At 39.3% G+C, this 13120-nt stretch overlaps 1 protein-coding gene across 1 annotated transcript; it reads right to left on the bottom strand.

Moving 5' to 3' along the window:
- Positions 1-7546: 7546 nt before the first annotated feature.
- On the bottom strand, positions 7547-9744 carry LOC137824935 (uncharacterized). Its single transcript, XM_068630612.2, has one exon. It carries the CDS (start codon positions 9668-9670, stop codon positions 7745-7747), a length of 1926 nt encoding a protein of 641 aa, XP_068486713.2. The 5' UTR covers positions 9671-9744; the 3' UTR covers positions 7547-7744.
- Positions 9745-13120: the final 3376 nt, after the last annotated feature.

Here is a 13120-nt window from a genome sequence, read left to right as displayed (position 1 = left end):
CGACTGACCTATACATAGATGGATCTTGAAAAGGTTCAGAGGAGTCTTGTTGCAGAGATGAAGTCATAGGAGTAGGTTGGGACTTTGCATGAAACATATTTGTTCGACGAAGCAACTCTTTTATATATTGAGCCTGAGATAAATGCATATTACCATGTTGTGTAGTTGATACCTGAATCCCAAGAAAATGATGGAGAGGGCCTAAATCTTTAAGAGCAAAGAAAGAGCTAAGAGTTGAAATAAGATCAGTGACAGTAGTAGATAAAGAGCCAGTAATAATTATATCATCAACATAAACAAGCACAAACAAAGTGAAGGAAGTAGTGAATTTTGTGAAAACAGAGGAATCATTGACAGTAGATTGAAAACCAAGATGAATCAAAGTTTGACTAAGTTTAGAAAACCAGGACTTGGGAGCTTGTTTGAGACCATAAATGGCCTTGTGTAATCTGCAGACAAGAGTTGAATCACGAGATGCAAACCCAGGAGTTTGTTGCATGTAAACATGCTCAATCAAGTCACCATGAAGGAAGACGTTATTAATATCAATCTGACGCACATGCCATTGATGAGTGACAGCATGAGAGAGCACAATGCGAATGGTATTATGTTTCACCACTGGGCTAAAAGTCTCTGTGTAGTCCACCCCTTCAGTTTGATTGAATCCCTTTGCAACCAGTCGGGCCTTACAACGTTGAAAGGTACCATCTGCATGTAGCTTGGTTTTGAATATCCATTTACAGCCAACAAGAGAGGCTCCCGATGGAAGTGTGGTAAGAGTCCAAGTTTTGTTGGAGAGGAGAGCATGATATTCGTCATTCATTGCTTGAAACCACATAGGTGATGAAATGGCTTCCTTGACAAACGTAGGAGTAGTAGGTATAGAAACCATGGCATTATATGTCTTAGGTTTGAAAATACCTACCTTGGCACGAATGACCATGGGATGGGAATTGATAGGTTGAATCTCAGAGCCAGTGTTGTGATGTATATCAGTGATGTTATCTAGAGGGACAATAACAGAAGAACTATGAATAGGCATATCAGTATTAGTATTAGAATGAATAATAGTAAGTGTGGGGGTTGTAGTCACAGGGGAAGGCATTGAAACAGATGAAATAGGAAAAGAATTTAATTGTTCATGATATGGAAACTCATTTTCATTAAAGTGCACATGTCTGGAAACAATTGTCTTACCAGAAGGAGTTAGACATATATATAACCTTTGTTGGTAACACTATACCCAAGAAACAAGCACTGTTGTGAATGAAAATCAAACTTATTCCTGTTATAAGGTCGTAATAAAGGAAAACAAGCACATCCAAAAACTTTGAAAATAACGTAATTAGGATTTTTGTTAAACAACATAGTATAAGGATTAGAGTTATGCAACACAGGAGTGGGAAGCACATTGATAATATGAGTTGAGGTAAGAAAGGCTTCAACCCAAAAACGCCTAGGCAATGAAGCAGTGGCCAAGAGAGTTAATCCCATGTCAACTATGTGCCTATGCTTACGCTCAACAACACCATTTTGTTCATGAGTGTGAGGACAGATGAGCCTGTGGTGTATACCATGCTGATCAAGAACCTGTTTAAGACAAAGAAATTCACGGGCATTTTCGCTTTGTAAAGAACGCAATTTAGAACATGTTTGATTTTCAGCAAGGGATTTAAATTTTTGAAAAGCAGCAGGAACCTGTGACTTAGCATGAAGAAAATATATCCATGTATACTTACTAAAAGCATCAACAAACGAAATGTAATAACGTGCACCATTGGAAGCTGGTATAGGAGATGGTCCCCACACATCAACAAACACAAGTTCTAAAGGTTTTGTGTAAACAGTAGTAGAAGAATGAAAAGGCAATTGCATATGTTTACCAAGCAGACAACTAGAACATAAACTAATATTATTGGAACATCTGATATCATTATTGTGAAAAATCTTTTTGAGAATATCCATATTACAATGACCAAGTCTTTGATGCCAAACATTAGCTGTTAGTGTATTGCGAGTAAAAGAAATATTGTGAATTAAGGATGAAGGAAGATGATTATGAAGCATTGGGAAACTGTATAAACCATCTTTAAGGGTTCCTTGAAGAAGAATATTTTTCGTAACCTGATCAACAACATAGCAATGGTTAGCGGTGAAAGTAAACAGGACATTGTTATCACGAGCAAAAGAAGACACACTAAGAAGATTTTTTGTAATTAAAGGAACATGTAAAAGATTTTTTAAAACTAAACTTTTATGAGTAGAAGGAGAAGAAAAAGATGTGGAACCAATATTGGCAATAGACAAACCTGATCCATTACCCATTTTGACAGTTTTAGTGCCATGGTAAGGCTGTTTTGAAGAATAGACACTGGAGTCCTTTGTGACGTGATGAGTGGCGCCGCTATCAGGGTACCAGAGAGGATCGTCCAGAGTGGATTGAACGCCCAACAGAGATGCCTCATTCGATGCATGATCAGAATCTGCAAAATGAGAGACATGGGCATGTGGAGGAGGTTGCGGGTGATAATCATACCAACGCCAGCAATGAAGAGCAGTGTGACCGGGTTTGTCACACACTTGACAAAAAATCTTGGAGTTATTCCAAGCACCACGATTGGAAGAGTGAGCCACACGAGCACCGCGACTAAAATTGTTGTTTCTGCCCGAGCCACGGGTACTACGGGAACTGGAAAAATTGTTCTTGTATTTTTCTTGAGATGGATTTGCAGGATGCCAGGATGTGTATGCAACAGTGGCAGGAAGCGTTAACGGATCGACTTGATTGTGTCGCTCAAGCTGCTCTTCTTGAATAAGAAGAAGAGCTTCGATCTCAGCAACAGTATAGGGATCCCTTCGTGACAAAACAGAGGCAACAAAAGGATCATAATCAGATGAAAGACCATCCAAGATGGCTTCAATATGATCGTCGACGGATATGGCGCACCGACTGATGCAAGAGCATCCACAGTTCTTTTGATGCCGAGAACATACGTTGAGACAGATTTATCTTTCTTGAGTTGTTTGAGATTGAGTTTAAGTTTCTTGACCTGAGATCGAGTATGAGACAAGAAATACTGTTGGGTATGAAGTCAGGACCAATTGGGTTGGGTTGAGTAGACATGTTTTAGTGAGTGGGCTTAATCATTGTATCCCTTTATTATCTCTATTTATCTTTATTTAAATAGATCATTGTACTTGTAATTGGTGTGCAACAGGATATAATGTAAACCTAATAGTTGCCCGTGTGGATGTAGGTTGCAGTTGGCGACCGAACCACGTTAAATCTTGTGTTGTTTATTTTTCTACAGTTGATTCGTGATTGTGTGTATTGCTTCCGAGTGCATTTTTCCCATCAAGTGGTATCAAGAGCTTTGGTTCGTTTACACACTAGAGATTCGATCAGCATAAATTAATCGACGAGACGTGAAAATTGCGGTTGCAGTAGCGTCGCAAAGTTAGGGTTTTGCAAAGGCGACAGTAGTGTTCCAAAGCTAGGGTTTCGCAGAGGCGACAACAACATCCCAAAGTTAGGGTTTCGCTGGGGCTGCAGCAGCATCCCAAGGCTTAAGGTTGCACAATGGTGCAAGGAGAGGCTCTTAGATCTGCTTCACAACAGCGGTGACCTGCGACGGTAGTGGTGCGGAGCGCCAGTGCAGTGGGGACTGCGACCAGGTTTGTTGGTGAGTGATTTTTGGTGGTGCAATTTTTGTGGTCTTGATTTAAAAAAAAGGATTGCCAAGATCTGAAATTAGTTGTACCGAGTATCTCGTCTAGTCATTTGAGATGACAGAAGAAGAGAAGTTCCGAATTGAAAATTTGATGGTACAAATTTCAGTTGGTGGTGGAAAATGCAAATTGAGGATTTGCGAGTTCAGTTACTGAGCACATCAATAAAACGAATTCGATCTTTGCCAGACTTATGTCAGTGGGCATTAAGTTCGATGATGAAGTTCAAGCTTTACTATTGTCATTTATCTTTGCCTGACAGTTGGTTCGAAATGGTTACAGTAGTTACAGTTCAGCGGGATCCGATGGATTCACTTTTGAGAAAATTCGTGATCTCATTCTTGGCGAGGATGTCCGAAGAAGGAGTTCTGGGGAATTATCTAGTGAATCGCTATATGCCATTAGAGGTAAGAAAAATATCAGAGATAGGGGGAGCAAGAACAAAAGAAGGAGTCAGTCAAAGACTCGGGATTGCTCAAGTGTAACATGTTGGAACTGCAAGGAGGTGGGGCATTTCAAGAATTAATGCCCAAATGATAAATAAGTCAACAATGCTTCGCGGACGAGGACATTTTAGTCTGTTACGCGGATAGCGGTGTGGATTCCTGGGTCATGGATTCTGAAGCATTGCAGAATCTAGTTATTGGAGACTTTGGAAAGGTAAGACTAGCAGACAACAGAACTCTTGATGTTACGGGCATGGGTGACATAATGTTGAAGACACCAGTTGGTTTTTAGACTTTGAAGGATGTCAGAGTTGTTCCAAGCTTGACGAAAAGTTTGATTTTTGTTAGGCAGTTGGACAAACAAGGACATGAAGTGAAGTTCAGAAATCAACAGTGGAAGGTTTGCAAGGGAAATCTTGTCATGGCCTGCGGAAGAAAGAGAGGTTCGTTGTATATAGTCAGATTACCGTGTCTAAGGGAGTGATCATCCCAGTTCAGAAGATAAACAAAGTCCGGTTCACAGAATCTCGTGGGCAGAAGAGGGTTATCTTTACAAGAGAGAAACCCAGAGCCACAGGTCAGATTCAGGATGAACGAGCATGAAAAGGTTCAGGTAGACCAGTCAGAGGTACTTGTGGCAGTGGGAGCACGGGTTGTGCTTCAGCTGAGGTTCCTAGACGACAGTGGGTTAGGAGAACCAGTATTCCAGCGGTTGAAACTTCTCAAGAAAATTTCTTTTTGAATATAGAGAGTGTTTGTTCTCAGGTTGTTTCAGAATCTGGCAGTTCCTGTAACTGGGAGTCAGTAGGAACAGAGAACGGGAATATGGAGAGTGTTTGTTCCCAGGTTGTTCCAGGATCCGACAGTTCCTGTAAGTGGGAGTCGGTAGGAACAGAGAACGAGTATATGGAGAGTGTTTGTTCTCAGGTTGTTTTAGGATCCGGCAGTTCCTATAAGTGGGAGTCGGTAGGAACAAAGAACGGGTTAGTGAATGACGTGTTGAAACTCAGGGGAGTTTTAACGACATCTTCAAAATGATTAAGAAGGCTGGTGGCAACTAGTGGTGGAACATTGAGTTTCGTCGACAGATTACAGAAGTACATGTACACAGTTGAAGCGCAGGTGAACATGTTCCGTGACTTCAAGTGGAAGATTGTTGGGTATGAAGTCAAGACCAATTGGGTTGGGCTGACAAGACACCATTGTACACAGTTGAACTTCAAGTGGGAGATTGTTGGGTATGAAGTCAGGATCAATTGGGTTGGGCTGAGTAGACATGTTTTAGTGAGTGGGCTTAATCATTGTGTCCCTTTATTATCTCTATTTATCTCTATATAAAGAGATCATTGTACTTGTAATTGGTGTGCTACAGGATATAATGTAAACCTAATAGTTGCCCGTGTGGATGTAGGTTGCAGTTGGCGATCGAACCACGTTAAATCTTGTGTTGTTTATTTTTCTGCAGTTGATTCGTGATTGTGTGTATTGCTTCCGCGTGCATTTTTCTCATCAAATACGTGTGTAGCGTGGTCCAGATCTGGGTCTCATCACCTATGTGGTTTCAAGCAATGAATGACGAATATCATGCTCTCCTCTCCAACAAAACTTGGACTCTTACCACACTTCCATCGGGAGACTCTCTTGTTGGCTGTAAATGGATATTCAAAAGCAAGCTACATGCAGATGGTACCTTTCAACGTTGTAAGGCCCGACTGGTTGCAAAGGGATTCAATCAAACTGAAGGGGTGGACTACACAGAGACTTTTAGCCCAGTGGTGAAACATAATACCATTCGCATTGTGCTCTCTCATGCTGTCACTCATCAATGGCATGTGCGTCAGATTGATATTAATAAGGTCTTCCTTCATGGTGACTTGATTGAGCATGTTTACATGCAACAGCCTCCTGGGTTTGCATCTCGTGATTCAACTCTTGTCTGCAGATTACAGAAGGCCATTTATGGTCTCAAACAAGCTCCCAGGTCCTGGTTTTCTAAACTTAGTCAAACTTTGATTCATCTTGGTTTTCAATCTACTGTCAATGATTCCTCTGTTTTCACAAAATTCACTACTTCCTTCACTTTGTTTGTGCTTGTTTATGTTGATGATATAATTATTACTGGCTCTTTATCTACTACTGTCACTGATCTTATTTCAACTCTTAGCTCTTTCTTTGCTCTTAAAGATTTAGGCCCTCTCCATCATTTTCTTGGGATTCAGGTATCAACTACACAACATGGTAATATGCATTTATCTCAGGCTCAATATATAAAAGAGTTGCTTCGTCGAACAAATATGTTTCATGCAAAGTCCCAACCTACTCCTATGACTTCATCTCTGCAACAAGACTCCTCTGAACCTTTTCAAGATCCATCTATGTATAGGTCAGTCGTTGGTGTTTTGCAATATATTCTTATAACGCGACCTGAGTTATCCTATTCAATTAACCGTGTTTGTCACTTTATGCATGACCCTAAACTACACCACTGGCAAGCTGTGAAACGCATCTTACGCTATCTAGCTGGAACCAGCAATTTTGGTCTTTTACTGAAACGTCAGTCTTTATCCTCCATCATTGGCTTCTCGGATGCAGATTGGGGAGTTGATGTTGATGACAGGAAATCAACAACTGCCTACTGCATCTATATTGGCTCGAACCTCGTATCATGGTCTACTCACAAGCAAAAATCTGTTTCTAGAAGCTCAACAGAAGCTGAATATCGTGTTGTTGCATCTCTTCTTACTGAAGTTATATGGACTCAGTCTCTTTTATCATAATTACGTATTCCCTTTCTCACACTGAAGTTGTACTCTGATAATCTTTTGGTGTTGTCCTTCTCAGTGCCAATCCTGTCATGCATTCAAAGACGAAACATTTTGAGTTGGACCTACACTTTGTTCGTGATCATATATGCAAGGGCAACATTACTCTTCCAAGTCGCGGACCCTCTCACCAAACCAGTATCTGGAACTATGTTAGTCATGATGATTCCTAATCCAACCATGAGTTTAACGGGATGTTAACCATAGGGATATATCCTCTCTTTAACTTTTGTATATAAAGGAGACCCTACACCTTTAATAATAAGATTGAGTTACATTTTATATTTTCTCTCTCTGTCCATTACCTAATACAGACCTCAACTCCACCGCAGAGGGACTGAACAATCTTTTCTAACGAGGAAGCAATAACCTTATCCGAAAAAGGTTTGAGGTTTAGAACGTTGCTGGCAAACTTTCTAGGGTCTAAAAGTACGTGGCAGCTTATAAGGGATACCTACGAGTACAAATCAAATTTATATAAAAATTTATGATTAGTGAATTTCATCAAGATCGTAATTTCGTAATGCAAAAAGAAAATGGGATCCAACATCAGTGAAAACCAAAAATATGGTAATAATGTATATTAATAAAAAGAGAGTAATACACACTTCTCAATTAAAACCAATACAAATTCATGGGCTACACTACAGTCAGAATAAGACTCTCACTTCAGTGTAGACCCTATTATTAATGAATGAGTAATTACAAAACAACTGTAACAATGTTGAACTTGCATAAGCCAAAATCTTAATATACGGGAGGCGGTGGAGACTTGTAGTAATATGCTGGAGACGGTGAAGGAGACGGAGGAGGTGGTGACTTGTAGTAATATGGTGGAGGAGGAGACGGAGAAGGTGGAGGGGGAGACTTATATACGTATGGAGGAGGTGGTGAAGGTGAAGGTGGTGGTGGTGACTTATAATAATATGGTGGAGGAGGAGAAGGAGATGGTGGGGGCGGGGACTTGTAGTAGTATGGAGGAGGAGGTGAGGGAGATGGTGGGGGTGGAGATTTGTAGTAATATGGAGGAGGTGGTGATGGGGATGGAGGTGGTGGTGACTTATAGTAATATGGTGGAGGAGGTGAGGGAGATGGCGGGGGTGGAGACTTGTAGTAATATGGAGGAGGTGGTGAAGGTGATGGCGGGGGTGGAGACTTGTAGTAGTATGGAGGAGGAGGTGAAGGAGATGGTGGGGGTGGAGATTTATAGTAATATGGAGGAGGTGGTGAAGGTGATGGTGGGGGCGGGGACTTGTAATAGTATGGAGGAGGTGGTGATGGGGATGGAGGTGGTGGTGACTTATAGTAATATGGTGGAGGAGGTGAGGGAGATGGTGGGGGTGGAGACTTGTAGTAATATGGAGGAGGTGGTGAAGGTGATGGTGGGGGTGGAGACTTGTAGTAGTATGGAGGAGGAGGTGAAGGAGATGGTGGGGGTGGAGATTTATAGTAATATGGAGGAGGTGGTGAAGGTGATGGTGGGGGAGGGGACTTGTAGTAGTATGGAGGAGGTGGTGATGGGGATGGTGGGGGTGGTGACTTATAAACATAAGGGGGAGGAGGTGAGGGAGATGGTGGGGGTGGAGACTTGTAGTAGTATGGAGGAGGTGGTGATGGGGACGGTGGGGGTGGTGACTTATAAACATACGGGGGAGGTGGTGATGGAGATGGTGGGGGTGGAGAGTTGTAGTAATATGGAGGAGGGGGTGAAGGTGATGGTGGAGGTGGAGACTTGTAGTAGTATGGAGGAGGAGGTGAGGGAGATGGTGGGGGTGGAGAGTTGTAGTAATATGGAGGAGGTGGTGAAGGTGATGGCGGAGGAGGGGACTTGTAGTAGTATGGGGGAGGTGGTGATGGGGATGGTGGGGGTGGTGACTTATAAACATAAGGGGGAGGAGGTGAGGGAGATGGTGGGGGTGGAGACTTGTAGTAATATGGAGGAGGGGGTGAAGGTGATGGTGGAGGAGGGGACTTGTAGTAGTATGGAGGAGGTGGTGATGGAGATGGTGGGGGTGGAGACTTGTAGTAATATGGAGGAGGTGGTGACGGTGATGGTGGAGGAGGGGACTTGTAGTAGTATGGAGGAGGTGGTGATGGGGATGGTGGGGGTGGTGACTTATAAACATAGGGTGGAGGAGGTGAAGGAGATGGTGGGGGTGGAGATTTATAAACGTATGGAGGTGGTGGTGATGGGGATGGTGGGGGTGGTGACTTGTAGACGTAGGGTGGGGGTGGAGAAGGAGATGGAGGGGGTGGGGACTTGTAAACATAGGGAGGTGGTGGTGATGGGGATGGAGGGGGTGGTGACTTGTAAACATAAGGTGGGGGAGGAGAAGGAGATGGAGGAGGTGGAGACTTGTAGAGATATGGAGGAGGTGGTGATGGGGATGGTGGAGGAGGAGACTTGTAGACATAAGGAGGAGGTGGTGATGGAGAGGGAGGTGGTGGTGATTTGTAGTAATATGGAGGGAATTTACGGACATAAGGAGGAGGTGGTGGTGGAGATTTGTAGTAATATGGTGGTGACCTTTGTTGTTGATATGGTGGTGTTGGGTGTGGATAGTAGGTTGAGGGTTGGGAATAGTAAGGCTTATCATAATCAGCAGCAAGAGTGATAGCCATAAGTGAAAATGCAAATGCAAGGATCAAACGAGGCCATTGCCTCGTTCCCATATCTTCTTTGAATGTGAAAACTTTGGTGTCTTCCTTTAGAACACTTACTATTTTCTTTCTTCACAAACCATGAATTGTAACCCTTTATATAGTCTTTGCCTTCACTTATTATGGCTGGTAAGATATCTTTGTTTTGATTACATGCTGGCATCAACTTTCAAAATATATATTTATATTATTTTAACATTTCAACTTGATGTTGTGGTTTGCCATTAAACGATTTCGTATTTTCCTCAAGATGGTGGGAACAAAGTCAAGAAGAGATTAGAGTTGGTGATGGGATGGCTGAAATGTGTTTTTGATTGATTTAAACAAATAATTGTAGAAGCGCGTCTTAGGTGACAAATCTGATTATTTCGTTTACCGTTTTGGTGAATTGTATAATATATAAGAAACATCTGATAAAGTCAAATGCAAAACTTGCCGGAATTATTTAAGATGTCTTTTCTTTATAATTCCTTTGGTTCTTTCTTCCTATAATCACTATATTTTATGCTTATATCTTCGGTGAAAACTGATTCATCTTATAAGACATCCTTCTCAACGCGCTAACAAAGATTCTTCACGAATAAAATACTGTAGAAAATGATCATCGTGGCTTAAAAATGAATATTTGACTTGGTATATAATTGCTTTCTATTCCACTCGGACGATATTAACTGTTCAAAATAATAGTATGGCTTTCTTTTTTTCACCAGTAGATGTTTATTTTAACTTCTTACTCAGTTTCACTCAGTGACTAGATTTTTTTATGCAACTACAGCAGAGAGCAGTAAATGGATTCGTGAGTTTAATTTTAAAGCTCGTACACTATTTTTGGTAATAAAAATTCTTGGTTTGGGAAAGTAGATCGACGGTGGAAATATTTGTTGTAATGTTATTTTCGTGTTGAACTGTTGTGTTATTATTTAACGGATAGTTTATTCGATTTGACATATTATGACTGAATAATTCATTAGCTAAACTGCATTGATGTTTTTTTCATTCAATTACTGTCTCTACCTACCAGATAACTCTCCCTTTTGATATTCTCTTAATTTCTAAGAAACTTGTGCAGTTTATTTAATCTATACCCTCTTATTAATCTTTAACCTATTTAATTCGAGAATCTCGCATTATTGCAGTGCAAAAAATTTATTATTATAGGTGTGGATGTTAACTACAATTGTTTCTGCATAGAAGTGTGGTTAGAAACATATAATATCGAATTATTATTTTCCATGTGAAGCTAAGAGGCATTATTGAAGAACAAAATCACGTTAGGGTGTCTGTATAAGGGTGTTTCATACATATATTTTGTTGATAAAAAGAAAAAACTTCAAATGTGTTTAACTGCAGATTTCTATTTGATCCATTTATTGCATTATAAGAGGAAAGTCATCATAGCCAAAGAACCTTTTTGGAGAGTTATTCTATATTTTTATACTTATAGGGCAAGCTTCTTGCTGTAAAACTTACAAAAGTATATGCATATAAATGGAAGAATCAGTATGCAACAGAAAGGAGAAAGAGGCATAATTCAATCAGACTTTATATAATTTGTAAAATAGCTATACAGGTTGAGAATGTCAAAAGATATCTTGAAATATTTTTTCCGAGACAAACAAGGAAAACTATAGAAAAAGAAATTCTCTAATATTCTCTCTATACGACTAAAAAGTCATTTCATAATACTCATTTTTTTTCATTACCTGAACATACCCCAAAAAATGAGTCTATACATATACAATTTGCTTCCTACCTGCAGTGCATGTTGGAATGTCTTTGTGTTTACACAAGGTCTTTTTTCTCATTCTCCAAAATAGACATGTAGGGCATGATCTGTAGTATTAGACTACAGATCATTCTAAATTTAAAATAATATTTGTTTACTCTCTCCATTGACAAGCTCATTTAAAAGACATTATTTTACAGTGAGAAAATGCTGTGGTGTGTTTATACTCCAAATTTATTTAGGGAGGGGAGATTTGGATGTGATGAGTAATAAGTCACGAGTAAACTCTTATAAAAGATTTTAGGTCATCTTTAATACAAACAGTTAAAGAAATGGAATTTTGAGATTTTCTTCTTATATACGATTTCTTTTGTTCATTTCACTCACATGCGACTCTCAATTTTATACTTGAATTTCTCAGAGTCTCTCTCTTAGTATAAGTCCTTCACACATTGCAAACTTCATCTCTCTCAAAAGTGTTTTATCTATGAGTAGGAGAGATATAAAAAAAAAAATAGGTTCTCTATAATATGCGAATTGTAGGATGAAACTCTAGAGCACTTGTGATTGTTTGGACATGAATGAGACTTGTTGGAATTGAGAGAGTTTATTAATCCTCATCTTTTATATAAAAGATACGGTTCGAACATCTTTTTAAATGTTTTATTTTATTAATTTTATTTTCTTTTATAAAAAAATTTAGAAAAGAATTTGATAATTTTAATTCTAAGTAAATTCCATTATCAAATCAATGTACTTCATTAATATTTAATAGATTAGTTTTTTAAAAAATAAAAAATAAATATATTTTTCAATATTACTATATTCTTATTCTAAATATAATTTTTTTGAAAGGAAAGTGAAGAAAGGAGTAAGAAAAAGTTAAAAGAAGTCACTACTTAAGTGTCTCGCTAAAGCATCATAGGTCACCTGGTTAGAACTGATTTTTCAAGTGACCAATCAAAGTTTGAACCACAAATGTCAAGTGTGAACGAGAGCTAATTACTTGGCCAAATGGACTCAAGCGAGGAGCTAAAATCAGTTCAAAATATAATAAAATCTTGATTGTTTCTTCTTGCAACTCCATACCTTCTTCTCTCACCTCCATAAAATTTTGAATTTCCAAAAATGCCCTTCTATAATATTCCGGATTACATAATTAGAAAGTCATTTTTCAAATTTGTAATTAAGTTCCGGATTACATAATTCAAAATTATTTTTTCATATGCATGATTACTTTCCACATTACATAATCTTCTGAAAGTCTTATTTAGCTTCCAGATTATGTAATTCAGAAGTCTTTTTTTAAATAAGTTTTCGGATTACATATTCCGAAAAACTACTCTATGGAGTAACATAAGAAAAATAAAAATATATTTTCATGTTGTGTATGGAGGTGGTAGAAGAAGATATGAAAGTGTCGGAAAAAACAGTCTAAAATCTTCTCGCTTATGTCATGAGGTACCTTCATACATGAAAGTTTCCAAAAATAAAAGATCATCAATTTGAACCAAGAACAGAAAAAAGAACAGATAAAAACAGGGCACCTTCCATCCTAAAAGTGTATGTGGATACTGCATATACAATTTTGGAAGTAACGTCCACTGCCCGTTTGAAGTTTTCCAACACAGGTTGCCTAGGTTCGTGTATGTGGTATATGACTCACTTTTCATTTTCTTCATAATCTGCATAAAACTTGCAACTCATCACTCAACATTCTTGACTTGCTTTCCAAT

This window comes from Phaseolus vulgaris, chromosome 11, assembly GCF_051622355.1.
Source record: "Phaseolus vulgaris cultivar YP4 chromosome 11, ASM5162235v1, whole genome shotgun sequence".
Lineage (NCBI taxonomy): Eukaryota > Viridiplantae > Streptophyta > Magnoliopsida > Fabales > Fabaceae > Phaseolus > Phaseolus vulgaris.
This window is presented reverse-complemented; position numbering and strand designations above follow the sequence as displayed.